The sequence below is a fragment of the Suncus etruscus genome, chromosome 11, assembly GCF_024139225.1.
Source record: "Suncus etruscus isolate mSunEtr1 chromosome 11, mSunEtr1.pri.cur, whole genome shotgun sequence".
NCBI classification, from domain to species: Eukaryota; Metazoa; Chordata; class Mammalia; order Eulipotyphla; family Soricidae; genus Suncus; species Suncus etruscus.
In genome coordinates, this window is record NC_064858.1 from 68,566,150 (window position 1) to 68,582,096 (window position 15,947).

The 15,947-nt window shown below is 36.0% G+C and overlaps 1 protein-coding gene across 1 annotated transcript in view; it reads right to left on the minus strand.

Moving 5' to 3' along the window:
- Positions 1–15,947, minus strand: part of ACSS3 (acyl-CoA synthetase short chain family member 3) — a 238,668-nt gene that overhangs the window by 65,197 nt on the left and 157,524 nt on the right. The window contains exon 9 of the mRNA XM_049783383.1: positions 9,292–9,395. Within this exon, the coding sequence (XP_049639340.1) occupies positions 9,292–9,395 (104 nt within the window). The remainder of the gene's footprint in view (positions 1–9,291; positions 9,396–15,947) is intronic.

Below are 15,947 nucleotides of genomic sequence, written 5' to 3' on the forward strand. Positions count from 1 at the left end.
TTATGAGGGTCAGGCCTCCAACAACAATTTATGAAAAGATCTCTAACATCTGTCTCTAAGTGGGTGTGTGTTTGTCTACAGTGGACTCCTCTTTGTCTGTCCAACCTTTACTGTAAACAATCCATGCCTATACTGTATATAGCCCCTCTTATATATTATCCACCCTACCCATTCATAATTCGCTTTGTCGCTTTGTCCCGAAAATCCTGATCCATTATCCCTCATTTAACCCTCAGTTGTTAAATCATTATATATTGAGACCGACCATCAGCCCCAATAAACCACCACCCAGCTCCCAGAGAAAAAGGACACACTCTTAGTCACACATCTCAGGCCACAGCAAGAAGCTGCAACCACCACTCCTGCAGACTCATTCTCTCTGGCACTTCTCACACACACTAAATGTGAACTGTTGCATACTACTGGATTCAGCCCGAGCTCAAGGACACTACCTGATCCCTTATTGCTACAAATCATTTCTCAAACCTAACAAGACCAAGGTGTGGAATGGAAATGGGCCATGGATTTCATCCCCCCACAAGAATATTTCAAAAGACTTAATGGGTATACCTATATTTTCTTTGTATGTTTAATACCTCAATAGTTATGCCTCTTGGTGTGTTTATTTCCAAATGTAAAAGTATGCTCTTCCATCTTTTTTCTTTCTTCTTTCTTAACTTTTAAAAATATTTTTTTAATTTTTAAATTTTATACATATATTTTTTTTTAATTTTACTTGTTTGGGTTCTGCTTGGTAGAAAATTCTAGAAGAAAAAGTCTTGCTTAAAAAAAACAAAACAAAAAAAAAAAAAAAAAAAGAAAAAGTCTTGCTTGAGATAAAAGCTCAGGTCAAAACCAGGGCACAGGTGTTGTATAGCCTGTCATTCTTACCCCCAAATGCAACAGCAAAATAATAAGGCACCATTCCCTTTTGCACAGGCATACTAAAAAAGGGGAAATCTTATGTATAGAAACAAGCTCTTATCTACTAGGGATAAGGACTCATAAAGTTTATAATACAGGGGCACATTCCCCCAAACATGTGTCATGGGAACTAACACTCCATGTGATCCAATAGTGACTGTCCAACCCAGAACCCATAGAACTGACACAGTTCCCTGCAATAGCACCAGGAACCAGACCCCCCCCCCCCCCACCCAGCGGAGTTCCTACTACCGCTCTGGCACCAAGTTCCCTGGTTGATACATGGGGTTGACATCTTGACGAGGAGGAAACAGCAATAACTTGATCTAAGCGCAGGTAGCCTTACCATATCACCTAATGGTAAGATGAAATCAGAAGACACTTTGTCCTTGATATGTGCAAAACTAGGTCACTAATTACAGAAGACTAACTTTGACAACCATGAGTGGACAGAACTTTCCTGGTTCAATAAGAAAGGCCCTAGCTTATGCTTTGTCCTAGGACTTGAACAAAATTCAAGATCTCTAATTCCAGAGATCTGACTTTGACGACCATGACTGAGCAAAACTCCTGGAACCATAAGGAAAGATTATATCTTAGGTCCGCCTTAGGATCTGTGCAAAAACCAAAATTACAGAAGACTTACTACATAACAACCTTGATGGAGCAGAATTTCTAGAACCATAAAGACTCTATCCTAGACTTTGTTCTATAACCTGTGCAAATACCAAGATCTTTAACTACAAAGGACTAATTTTGTCAGCCACACTGAGCACCATTTCATGGCACCATAAAAAGACCTTGGGGTTTGACAATGAGCATGTTTGGAGCCTGTAGTTGTCCCCATGACACTATACTTAAAGGGTGGAGAAACCCTGTATATCTTAGGCCAAGGGAATTCTCTTTCTAATTTCTCCAATACTTACTGTGCCTATGCAAATAAAAAAGGATACAAAACCTTAGCACACCAGCCCTCCTTCCATTTTTTGTGGTTCTTTATTGTAGATTTTGTGTATTTTTTTTTTGCTTCTTTCTTTTCCCCTTTATTCTTCTAAATTGATATTGATAGCTCCTACAGGGACCCCTCCCAGCTTTTTATTTCTCAACAGAACCACAGAACTTGAATCATCTTGTTCTGCCTCATAAATTGAGGAGGAAAAAAAAAAAGTGGATGGTACCAGGAGCAAACATTCACATGAACATTGAGTTGAAATAAATAATGATCAGACCTAAATACCAAACCCAAAGTCAACAACAACAGAATCAATATCTACAACAAATTATATACAAAGGGAACCTGTTACACTAGCAGTCCAGGAAACAAAAGGGAGAGGTATGGGAGACATGCTGGGAATAGGAACAGAGGGAGGACCACACTGGTGGTGGAAATTGCCCTAATTCATCGTCACTATGTATCTTAAATATAACTTTGAAAGACTTGTAATTCACATTAGTCACAATAAAAATAATAATAAAAATGTACCAGTAATACGTGGTAAAATTTCCAATGCTGATTACAAGAGTTGAAAAAAAATCTCCTGATTGGAGACTAAATTTAGAATTATCTATTTTCAATCTAACATATCTTATAATATGTATGTCAACTCACATACACCAAAGTAGAATATTGGAACAAAATGCAAAAGTTTCAGAATTCAAAGGAACGAATCAGGTTTAAGCTTTAATAATGTACCTTTCTAATGTACCTTTGAATCCTGGCTACTTTAGGATTAACTTATTTACATAAAAATGAGATGAGTTTATTTGAATTTGTATTATTCCCCAAGAGATCTCTCCTTGGAATAGCTGTTCTAAAATAATTATATATACTGAATTCTTAGTTCATCATGCAATGATATTTATATTTTATAACCAATACCATAACATGTTACTATAAACTTCTAATCATTTTATTTGGTGGTTTTGTTTTTTAAAAATAAAATTTGTGTCTTCAAAAATCCTTAGCTCAGGAAGTCTCTAGAACTATTTAAGGCTAAAGACTAAATTTGGTCAGGTTAACTAAGTTTTATAGTTAATATTGTTACCCCATTTATTCATTCTTATAAAGTTTACTTATTACAAACCTGTGCAAAAATAAAAATAATCAAGTAAAGTATCCTTGACACATTTTAATAAAATGGTACTACCCTGTATCTACCTTTAGAATTAATGATTTTGATTAAAGAATGAGCATGATTAAAATTTGCTAGAGCTCTCAGTCCACCTTAATAAAATCCAAAATGATCAGACTCTATCTCATACAAGAAGAATTAATGCTATATTTAGATATAGTTTTTTAAGAACTGGCAATTGCAATTAAAACTGCAGCATTTCAATCAGACTGTGAGAATAACACTGTGATTACTCCAAGATATTATAACTCATCAAAGATGACTCAACACAGCAAAAGAAAAATCAATAACCTCAATAACAAGCAATGTATCATTCCATTCAATGATTACCATTTTACATCAAAACCCCTCTTTAGAGTTTTGTAATTTCTTGGAAGAATTTCCCTTATCCATTAAAATGATAGAAAGAAACTAAGCAGACAACATGATGGCAAACTATTGCTCGTATGAGTAGTTACAATTTCATTTCACTTGCTTAACCATTCCCTGATCTTCAGTCAATTGAAATATTTCTTTTTCTTTTCTCTTTTTTGGGGGGGTGGTTATGGGGAGGGACACATGTAGCAGTGTTCAGAGCTCACTCCAGACACTGCACTCAGGGATCACTTCTAAGGTATTTGGAATACCTTATGGATTGTCAGCCACTGAACCAAAGTCAATTCGCCTGCAAGGCAAACACCCTACCTACTGTACTATGACTCCAACCATACTAGATTTAAAAAGATTTTTAAGAGATTATACTGGGACAGAAGTGGATTTTAGTTCCTTCTTCCCACTCTATTTTTAAATGAATATATTTATTTAAGCACCATGTTTACAAACATGTTTGTAGTTGGGTTTCAATTATCAATAAAAACACCCTTCACCAGCACAACCTTCTCAACAACAATGCCCCTCATCCTCCTCCCCCTGTAGGCAATCAAGGCAGGAAATCTATTTCTCTCACTCACAACTATTGTCATGACATTTGTTAATGTAGTTATTTCTCTAACTGCACTCACCACTTTTTGTGGTAAACTTCATATTGCGGGCTGGTCTTCCAGCTCTCATCTGTAGTCTATGGGTATTATTACAATAATGTCTTTTATTTTTCTTAAAACCCAAAGATTAGTGAGACTATTCTGTGTCTATTTCTCTCCCTCTGACTTATTTGACTTCGCATAATAGTTTCCCTGTTCATCCATGTATAGAAAAATTTCATGATTTCATTTTTCTTGATGGCTACATAGTATTCCATAGTGTATATGTACCACAGTTTCTAGCAACTCATTTGTTATCAGGCATCTGGGCTGTTTCCAGATTCTGGCTACTGTAAATAGTGCTACAATGAATATATGTGTGCAGAAGGCATTTTTGTATTGTGTTTTTGTGTTACTAGGGTACATCATTAGGAGTTGTATAGCCGGACCATATGGAAGTTCAATTTCCAGTTTTTAAAAAAATATCCATTTTGTTTTCCTTAAAGCTGGACTAGGCAGCATCCCAACCAGCAGTGAATGAGAGTTCCTTTCTCCCCATATCCTTTCCAGCACTGATTGTTCTTGTTTTTTGTCACTGTGGTGTGAGATGGTACTTGAAAAATATTTTTAAATAGGCTCTATATCTTCTATGGGAGCCACACAGATGCATTATGAGAGTGGTGAAAGAAAAGCATGACTTCATTTGATTGAAACCCTTTAACAAATTGTTTGAAACTCTTTACCAAATTAAGTCCTTAGAAAAGTGTTTGTGGAACTTGAATATTTTGCAATTTTCCGTGGAATTTGAGTATCCTTGCAACTTTAGTGTTCATCTAGCCAAAAGTGAAAGTCCAAATTATTTTATTTTTGTTTGCTTGTTTGGAGGCTACACCCAGCTAAGCTCAGGGATTACTCCCAGTCAGGGATTACTCCTGGTAGAGACTTTTTTTTTTTTTGGGGGGGGGGGTTACACCCAGCTGTGCTTAGGGGTTACTCCTGACTCTGCACTAAGAAGTCGCTGCTGGTAGGCTTGGGGGACCATATGGGATGCTGGGATTCGAACCAGAGTCTGTTCTGTATTAGCAACATGCAAGGCAAAAGCCTAACCGCTGTGCTTAACTCTCCAGCCCCTACCTGGTAGAGTTTAGAAAGCTAGAATACTGAAATCAAACCCAGATCAGCTGCATGTAAGAGAAAACACCTTACCTTCTCCTTTGCCCTCAAATAAAAAAAATTTTACTAGGAATTAATAATAAAATTGGAATGCTCATATATTTTGTTATGACACTATCTCAACTAGTATTATATTGTTTATTGCATAAAAATCAGAAGGAAGAAAAGATGGGGAAAGAAAGGGGATGAAAGAGAAAAAAGTGGAGGAGAGAGAAAGAGAAGGAATAGAGTGGAAAAGGAAGTGAAGGACAAATAACAATAATAAGAACAAGAAATAAAGAAAAAAGAAAATATCCCCAAAAGGTAAATGTATAGTTTACATTGTAATAATCTCTGAAATTTAAGGAAAAATTTTGGCATCTGCTAATAAAACCAGTTCTTTTTCGATCAGATTAAATCATAAAAAATATCTTCTTGCAAAGAACAACATACACTCTACTAAAAGTTCTTTCTAAAATTGAAAGAAATATTGAGATTTCCTCAGTTCTAAAAACTGATCTGCAACAGCAAAACTTTTTTATCTGGTAATTATGCAATGGAAGACAATAAAGCTCTTCATGTTTATTTTTTGTGCATGAATTATTATATTTTAAATGCAAAACTTATTGATTTCCTTAATTTTCCTTTTTCAAATTGTAATATCTCTTTTCTCTATTTCTCTGTAACAAAGAAAATAAAAAATTTCTGCCAATAGTCCAGGTGTTTTCTATCATTATAAGGATAAGTTGGATACTTATCACTTTCTTCTGTGAAGAAAAGTATGCACAACACCTATCTTCTAAATCTCTGTATAAATCAATCAAATGCAACCATTGTAATTACAATTAGCAAAACCAAGTTCATAAGAGCATTAGATGTCTCTGAGGCTTTTAACAAAGATTTTATTTTACTGTGTGCTGGGGCTCAAACCTCACAACCATGATTCTTTTTTCAAAAATTTTATACAAAGTTTATTTGTTCTGAAACATTTCCCAAATTAGTTCCCAAGTGAGGCTCTAACATTTTAGATACTATTTAATCAAGTATTAAAGAGAGATTATGTTATTGAAAGTAAGGAAGTTGACAGTCACTAGAAATCTGTTGTTTCTAATACAAGTTTCCATTTTTTAATAGAAACAACATAAAAAAATTGACTGCAGTGTACCTTCTGACAACCTAACTCACAGGAGATACAATTTTTATTTATATATTTAGTCATTTAATTAGGCCTCATTAATTCCAACTTATGCAGCACATTTATATACATATATGAATGTAAATAAAGAGCAAATTCAGAAATTATCCATAATATGGAAGGCTCCTGAAAGTGTCTGATTCTATTTTTAACAAAAAACGTAATTTTTATGGCAATGACAAAGAATTTGTAAGACATTGAAAACTGGAAATGAAGTAATTATGTTGTCTTTGACCTTCCCGCCAGTATAATGAAGTTTGCTTACTAATATACCTCAGGGGAAAGTGCATTATCATCTATTTGATATGTAAAACATTAGGAAGATGCATAACTATTCTATAAATATTAATTTTCTGAGTTAACAACCTTTACCCTTCTGTGATTTAATCTACTAACACTTTAAAATAAACTTAGTATCATTGTAAGAAAGATGAATGGTGCAAAGGCTAAATTTCAGTATTACTTTGATATTATCACAACTACATATTATCTAAAACTAATGAACTAATCTCACACAATTAAATAAAATTCAACTTTATTTTATTAGAAACTAATAATCCAATAATCTAGAATGAATTTTTCTTGTAAAATACAAAACTACTGAGCAACCTGTTTCTCCATTCCTTTGTATTTTAATCAGAAATAATAAAAAATGCTATCAGGTTGAAACAGAGAAAGGGAAGAATTGATCATTATTAGTAGCCTCCACTGTTTTTTGTAAGAATAAGCAACTATCCAGAAAACTGATTAAAATGACAGCATCCTGACACACTATAGCTATTTATTCCCACTGAATTGGCCACTAAAGAAAATAGACGAAGTCATACAACAAACAGACCTCACCAAGGACTTCATATGCTTGTTTCTATGGCTCAGTGAGCTTCTTATTAAGTCTGGGTGTATTAAATACATACATCTTACACAAGCACTGTAGTATAAGAGTTCAAGAAAAAGATAGCAAATCATAACTTTATGTGTGTGAACTTCCTTCAACAATCTTTATTGCTTTTAAGAAGGGAAAAAATAAAACAAAGTTCTTCCACATTTGTGTGATGTTTCTTTTTTGGGGGACTACTTCCTCCATTTGACCAGGAAAGAAAACTATACTCTAAGTATCTTACTATTCTTATCCAGGAAAATAACTGCTAAAAATTCCCTAAATAGGGCATCAAAGCATCAATTCTACAAATACTCATTAATTCCTCACTTGTTTGACATTTCTACTCAGAAGATAGTTCTTTCTCCAGAGTAAATCTTATCCTTTTTTCCCAAATAGAATTTAATTTTCATTAAAATTTAAATCTTATCCTTTCTCCCAAATAAAATTTAATTTACATGAGAAATCTCTCCCTTAGACCAGAGAGATAGCCTGGAGGTGAGGCGTTTGCCTTTCATGCAGAAGGCATTGGTTCGAATCCTGCATCCCATATGGTCCCCGTGCCTGCCAAGAGCGATTTCTGAGCATGGAACCAGGAGTAACCCTTCAGCACTGCTGGGTATGACCCAAAAACCAAAAGAAAAAAAAATCTCTCCCTCAACAAATCAAGCTGGGAAGAAAAGAAATAATAATTTTTAAATTTTTCATCTTATGTAAGGAATGTATATTTTGCTCTTGGCAGTAAATTCATATTTCTTATTCAAAAGTACATTGCCAAACAGCAATAGCTAAGCAATGAAAACTAAGAAGAAAACAACTTATCAACATCAGAGAATTCTAAGGTAGCAAACACTAAATGTAAGGCTTTATCAAACACTTTAAAGGCTTAGACACAGATACAAAAAATATTGTTTCCAACTCTAATCATTAAAAAGGACCTAATTCTTGCAGGAAATTTATGTTTCTAATAAAAATTCAACATTTTGCTCCCATGGTCAATGGATAGGAATTCTAAAAACACTGATAAATAAAGTCACTGATCTAATTCAGTGAACTAAGTGGGACTGAACTGAAAAGTGTTTATATGAATCTCAAAAACATCTTCCTCAAAACTCAGAAAATTTTAGCAGTTTCCAAAAGAAAGTTTCTATATTAGTTGAGAGAGAAAACAGATTTCTGTTTAACCCATATACTCTCATGGACATCATAATCTTTTAATAACACTTTAATACCAAAATTCCTGTTGTAGCCACACTTTATTTCCCAAGAATCAGTTAAGCAGGACTGAGGAACTTCTGATCCTGAGCCACATCAGACCCTTGCAAATCATATGCTCTAGTCTGGGTTTGTTAAGGGACAGACACAAATATTTATATTGGGCTTTGTCCTGCTCCACTGACTGAATCTAAATTTCCACAATTAATGCTATAAATACCCAATACTCTTGGCAAAACAAAAGATGTCCATCCCTGATTTAGAGAAAGGAAAACAGAATAAAGTATGTTGTACACATAATAATCAATCTGGGGGATAAAAGTCTGGCTTTCAGTGCCAGATTTAATTTTCTAGAATAGAAGAATAAAGATCAGAGAGCCACATGGAATCCTAAAGGCACAAGAAATCCTACAATCCTAAAGGACAGTACTGGAAAGAAAGATAAATGAGGAATAATGTGTGGAGTGTGTAGGGAAAGTGAAAAACTATGAAAATGGATGATCCCATTCAAGACAAACAGAAAAGGGACTCAAAGGCAATGAAAGTAGTGAATGTGAAATGAGTCCAACAGACACTTAAAGAGAAAAGGTAAAACTTACTAGATAAGGAAACAAAGAGAAGAAGCAAGAATCTTCATGCTTTAGACCTAGGAACCAAGAGAGTGGGGAAATCAATACCAGCTCATTTATAAAATAAGTTTTAATAAAAGAATATTTAGTTCAACTGTACCAAAACCACTGTGTCTGATCATTTAGAACTTCCTGTAGTCCTATAGGGATGATGCATTTAATATACTGCATTGAGCAATATTTCAATACATGCTCGGAAAATGCTCACCAGTTTGCCACCAGTGGTCAAGCACTGGTACTTTGAAGACCTTTTTAGACCATTCCAGGGTTTCCACATCACAGCGTTCTCCAGCCACAAATAAAGTTTTGAACCTGAGAAAGAATGGATCCACATTATTCACTGACAATAAATATAATGAATTTCATCTCTATATTCAGACATGTAAACGCTAACCACATTAATTGCATTCCAATAAAATAGCCACATTAGCCATGAATTAAACACTGAGCACAACTAGGTGTGGCCCATATTTTTAAAAAAGAAAAGAAAATAGCCATATTATTACATTTTATTGTTGAATGGTTAGAGGAAGTTTTTTGAACCAAAATGCAACTAAAAACACAACTGAGTTTTGGGGTGAGATGCCTCAAATAACAGGCTTCAGAACTATTACTTATTACTTTTGAAAAGAATAATGATGTTCATCCCTGAAACTCAGTGGTCTCAAACTCAATTTACCGGGGGGCCGCAGGAGGCAAAGTCGGGGTGAGGCAGGGCCACATAAGGGATTTCACAAAAAAAAAAAAAAAAAAAAAAAAAAAAAAGGACAGCGGGCAGGAGCAGCAGAAATGACATCTGCGCTAAGCACAAAGTATTCACGATTATTCGCTTACCGAATATTCACAATAAAACATTGCATTAGTAAGAAAAAAATCGCATTAAACATTTGCATACCCCGAACGGAACTGCTCGGGGTATGCAAATGTTTAATGCGATTATTTTCTTACTTATGCGATTTTTATTGCGATTATTCAGTAAGCGAATAATCGCAAATACTGCGATATTTGAAGGCCGGTCGTGGGACACAAAATGTTGTACAGAGGGTCGCAAATGGCCCACGGGCCAAGAGTTTGAGACCCCTGCTGTAACTCATCTGTCATATTAGACTAATAATTAAAGATGAAAAGTCTTTTTATCCTTGACATTATTTCTATAAACTTTAAATCCAAGTTTGACTGCTTAAATCTATCCAAAATACAATAAAAATACAAAAATACAGTCACAATAAAACACACACATATGAAGCAAATGTACTCTTTGGAGTTTCTCTTAAAATTTAATTCTAAGATACATAATATTCTTATAAAAATGTCATAAATAGTAATTATAGGTAATTAAAATAACTACACTGAAAAGAAACTAATAGGTTGAGAATAGTTTTTTTTTGGGGGGGGGTCACACCCGGCAGTGTTCAGGGGTTACTCCTGGCTCCATGCTCAGAAATTGCTCCTGACAGACTTGGGAAACTATATGGCATGCCAGAATTTGAACCAATGACTCCATGCTATTTCTCTGGCCCCAAGAGAATAGTTTTATCAATAGAAATGCATGGTTATTAATATATTAAAAAATGAGGCCAGAGCAATAGTGCAGTGAATGGTAGGGCATTTGCCTTGCATGTGTCTGACCCAGGAAGGACTTCAGTTCGATCCCCGGTGTCCCATATGGTTCCTTAAGCCAGGAGTGATTTCTGAGTGCATAGCCCAGAGAAACCCCTGAGCGTTACTGGGTGTGACCCCCACCAAGCCATTTCGCCATTGTTCTGGGTTTCTAGTGCTCTACCTGAGAATGACTGAGATACCACATGATACTGTGAGTGAAATGCAGTCTTGCACATCTCATACTTTTTAAGCAGTCCTATGTACCATTATTTAAATACTATGAAGCTGGCAAGAAAATTTTAATTTCAGGATCTAGAGAGAGGGTACAGGGGTTAAGTCATATACATTTGCATAAAGTTGGCTCAGTTAAACCCCTTGCAACTCACATTATTCCACAAGCAAGTGAAGTACACAGGACCTCAGTACTGCCAAATGGCCTTATAATCAACACCCACTTCTGTAGGTAGGTAAATCTTCACATTGAATTATCAGCACCACTGGCCAAGATTGCTAGGAAAACATCTTAGGAAACCATTTTCCCACTAAAAATTATTTGTCCAGTAGTTAACTATATCATTCTTTGCTACTGCTTTCTTAATACACAGAAATAGTTGCCATAGTCATATCTAATAGTAAAAAATTCAAAGCCTGACTTTGAAATAAAAGGACAGCTAAAAGTTCAAGTTAGCTGCCTAACAATTTCAATGTTAATGCTCTATAATAGCATTGTGAAATAATAAGGCTATCAATCACAAGAAGTTAATTAAATTTTAAATTAACTAAAATTTTAAAAGATTAAAGTGTTAAATTGTTAGCCATATCCATGTCTTGTCAAAAGTTCCATGGTTCTAAAAGGCCTACCTTACTGTATTATTTATTTTTGTTGGATGATATACTTAAGTAATATGAACAAATTATCTATACAGGCAATATTCTGATATTTCTTATAACAGAAAAAGGGTTTAATTCTTCAAAACACATTCTACTAAAAATGCTAGTACACTACAGAGTCAATAAAAGAGGATGCTCTTAATGAAAAAAAGAACTAAATGGCTTATCTCAATACTATAAAATTGAGTAAAATTCAAGATACAAAGAGAGACAACATAAGGCAAAAGGAACTATAAAAATGATAATATTCTTAAATTATTAAAATTGTGAGTGCTGCCTGTGTGTGTCTGTCTACTGTCCTGATGCGTGAACCTCTTGGGAGTGGGCCGAAAAGAGGCTCCAGAAAACTCACTCTCCCAGAGTCCAACTCTAGGGCAGGAATGCCAAGGAACTGCTTGATAACATGAAAACCGGCTAAAAGCAGTACTTTGCAGGAGCAAGGTCCCGTTTGTGATGTCAGGCTTGGAAAATCCATGAAACTACACCTGCCCAGTGGGGCCCGACTGTGAAAAATTGTGAGTGCTGCCTGTGTGTGTCTGACTACTTTCCTGACACGTGAACCTCTTGGGAGTGGGCCGAAAAGAGGCTCCAGAAAACTCACTCTCCCAGAGGCCAATTCTAGGGTGGGAACGCCAAGGAACTGCTCCATAATGTGAAAACCGGCTATACGCAGTACTTTGCAGGAGCCAGGTCCCCTATTTGTGACGTCAGGCTGGGAAAATCCATGAAACTATGCCTGCCCAGTGGGGCCCAAATGTGAAAAATTGTGAGTGCTGCCTGTGTGTGTCTGTCTACTCTCGTGACGTGTGAACCTCTTGGGAGTGGGCCGAAAAGAGGCTCCAGAAAACTTGCTCGCCCAGAGGCCAATTCTAGGGTGGGAATGCCAAGGAACTGCTCCAAAACGTGAAAATCGGCTATAAGCAGTACTTTGCAGAAACCAGGTCCCGTTTGTGACGTCAGGCTGGGAAAATCCACGAAACTATGCCTGCCCAGTGGGGCCCAACTGTGAAAAATTGTGAGTGCTGCCTGTGTGTGTCTGTCTACTGTCCTGACGTGTAAACCTCTTGGGAGTGGGCCGAAAAGAGGCTCCAGAAAACTCGCTCTCCAAGAGGCCAATTCTAGGGTGGGAATGCCAAGGAACTGCTCCAAAACATGAAAACTGGCTATAAGCAGTACTTTGCAGAAGCCAGGTCCCCTGTTTGTGACGTCAGGCTGGGAAAATCCATGAAACTATGACTGACCAGTGGGGCCCAACTGTGAAAAATTGTGAGTGCTGCCTGTGTGTGTCTGTCTAATCTCATGACGTGTGAACCTCTTGGGAGTGGGCCGAAAAGAGGCTCCAGAAAACTCGCTCTCCCAGAGGCTAATCTCCAAAATATACAAGGCACTTACAGAAATTTACAAGAAAAAACATCTAATCCCATCAAAACATGGGGAGAAGAAATGGACAGACACTTTGACAAAGAAGAAATACAAATGGCCAAAAGACACATGAAAAAATGCTCCATATCAGTAATCGTCAGGAAGATGCAAATCAAAACATCTATGAGGTACCACCTCACATGCCAGAGATTGGCACAAATCACAAAGAATGAGAATAAACAGTGTTGGCGGGGATGTGGAGAGAAAGGAACTCTTATCCACTGCTGGTGGGAATGTCATCTAGTTCAACCTTTATGGAAAGCTATATGGAGATTCCTCCAAAAACTGGAACTCGAGCTCTCATACGATCCAGCTATACCACTCCTAGGAAGATACCCTAGGAACACAAAAATACAATACAAAAACCCCTTCCTTACACCTATATTCATTGCAGCACTATTTATCATAGCAAGACTCTGGAAACAACCAAGATGCCCTTCAACAGACGAATGGCTAAAGAAACTGTGGTACATATACACAATGGAATATTATGCAGCTGTCAGGAGAAATGAAGTCATGAAATTTTCCTATACATGGATGTACACGGAGTCTATTATGCTGAGTGAAATAAGTCAGAGAGAGAGAGAGAAAAACGCAGAATGGTCTCACTCATCTATGGGTTTTAAGAAAAATGAAAGACATTCTTGCAATAATAATTTTCAGACACAAAAGAGAAAAGAGCTGGAAGTTCCAGCTCACCTCAGGAAGCTCACCACAAAGAGTGATGAGTTTAGTTAGAGAAATAACTAAATTTTGAACTGTCCTAATAATGAGAATGTATGAGGGAAATGGAAAGCCTGTCTAGAGTACAGGCGGAGGTGGGGTGGGGAGGAGGGAGATTTGGGACATTGGTGATGGGAACGTTGGTGATGGGTGTTGTTTTTCACATGACTGAAACCCAAACACAATCATGTATGTAATCAAGATGTTTAAATAAAGTATATAAAAATATTCTTAAATTAATTTAATTTAAATAGACAAAGAAGGCTACAGAAAGAAATGTATAAAAAGCTAAAAATAAATCACTGTAAAGAATTTTTACAGCAATAAGGGACAGAAGAAAACAAAAATGAATATTTCTTTCAAGGTCCATTATCTACAAAACAAGCAAAATTATTCTTTATTTGCACCAATGAAAGTTAAATAAAAAATGATTACTTCAGTAATGTCTCATCAACTCCGAGTTCACCTGATGGAGCACCATTATTTGTTTCAGTCAATGTCCTTGTGGTTATATCTAATTTTCTTTCATTCTGTTTTCTCCTTGTTCCCACTAAAATTCACTTTCAACGTGTAAACATACTAGTGTTAACGTTATAACCGCATTCCATTATGTCCATAGCTGACTAGCTTTCATACTTACTTTTAAACTAGTCTCTGTCTCTCTTTGTCTTTCCCTGTCTCTATTGTAAACAAAAAAATTAAATAAAATGTAAAACTGAAATGCTTTGAAGGAATCAGTGAATATGCAGTGTAAGAATACTGAAGCATTAAGTTATCAGGGATGAAAAATCTACAGAAACTTAAGACTGACATCGATGTCCTTCTTTCCCCTGTGTATATTTGCAAAAGCAAACTGGGATGGAAAAGTAAAAACTAAGCATAAAATGAAGTTTCAGAGTCTCCAATAAAGAAGTCTAATTCCAATAACTACAATTTTGAGGAAAAGGAGAACTAAAGCTGAAGGTTCACAATGATTTAAAATGTAGGTGTATAAGATACATGTTTTAAGCCTAGGTGCCCACGTCCCCAGACACACAACCTTCTTCCACGCAGGTAAGATCACCTGAGAGTGACCAAGCTTTGCAGAACCTCCTATTTGGGAGGGACAGGGAAGCAAGAAAAGGGATTTAAGGCAGACCATAGGAAAGCAGCCCCTTTACCCCAATTCCACCTCCCAACCACCCAAGTTTCCCATCCTGCATCCTCCTCCAACATCAATCTACCAACACCCTGAAAATCCAGCACCCCAATAACCACATGCAAAGAACAATGGGAAAACTAAGAAAGATACCAGCAGCTTGGGATATGGAAAGAAATCCTAACAGATATTCATGTCCTCCAAAATGTACAAACTTCATAGACAAGGATCTAAGATCAGCATTTAACATCTTAGCAATGGAATTCAAAGACTCACTAACCAAAAAAATTAAGAAATCCATAGATAAATAATTCAACCAACTCAAAGTAGAACTCTATTTGAAGATGAAAGAGTTCATACAAATGGAACTAAGAGAACTAAATACATACTAGCAAGCCACTAGAGCAGAATTATACATACAGAATCATATGGATGAACTTGAATAGAAAATAAAATCCATTAACAATAGAGATATCAATAAAGAAACGAGAGACAAAATACTGGAAGAAAATATAAGATACTTCATGAACAAAAGAAATAATCTAGGACTTATAGAAATACCAGAAGGGGAGGAAAAAAGAAAAGGTGAAGAACAAGTGTAAGGGAAATAATAGCAGAGACTTTTCACACTCTCTGGAAAGAGGCACCAGTACAAATTCAAGAGGCAAAATAAGTTCCAAATAAAATAGATCCTAATAGAGCAAGAGCAAGACATATAGTAATCCAAATAGCAAAAGAGTTTAAAGCAATAACGGAGAGCAAAACCCTGAAGTACAAAAGAAAGAACATAAGAATCACACGAGATCTCCATTTGAAGCAATTTAGACAAGAAGACAGTGCAATGATATATTTAAAAGACCATTACCCAGAAAGACTCTCAGTTGCATGGGAGGGAGGACTAAAAACATTCTCAGACAAAAAAGAACTCTTAATATTTGTACCACTCTAGATAAATTTTTCAGAGATTAGTTATATAACCGAAGCACAAAATTTTAGCAACAGAAACCCTACTCAATATAACAAAACAACAATCCTCTCTGCCAATAATCTCCTAAAATGTCAATGGATTACACCTCCCCATTAAAAGA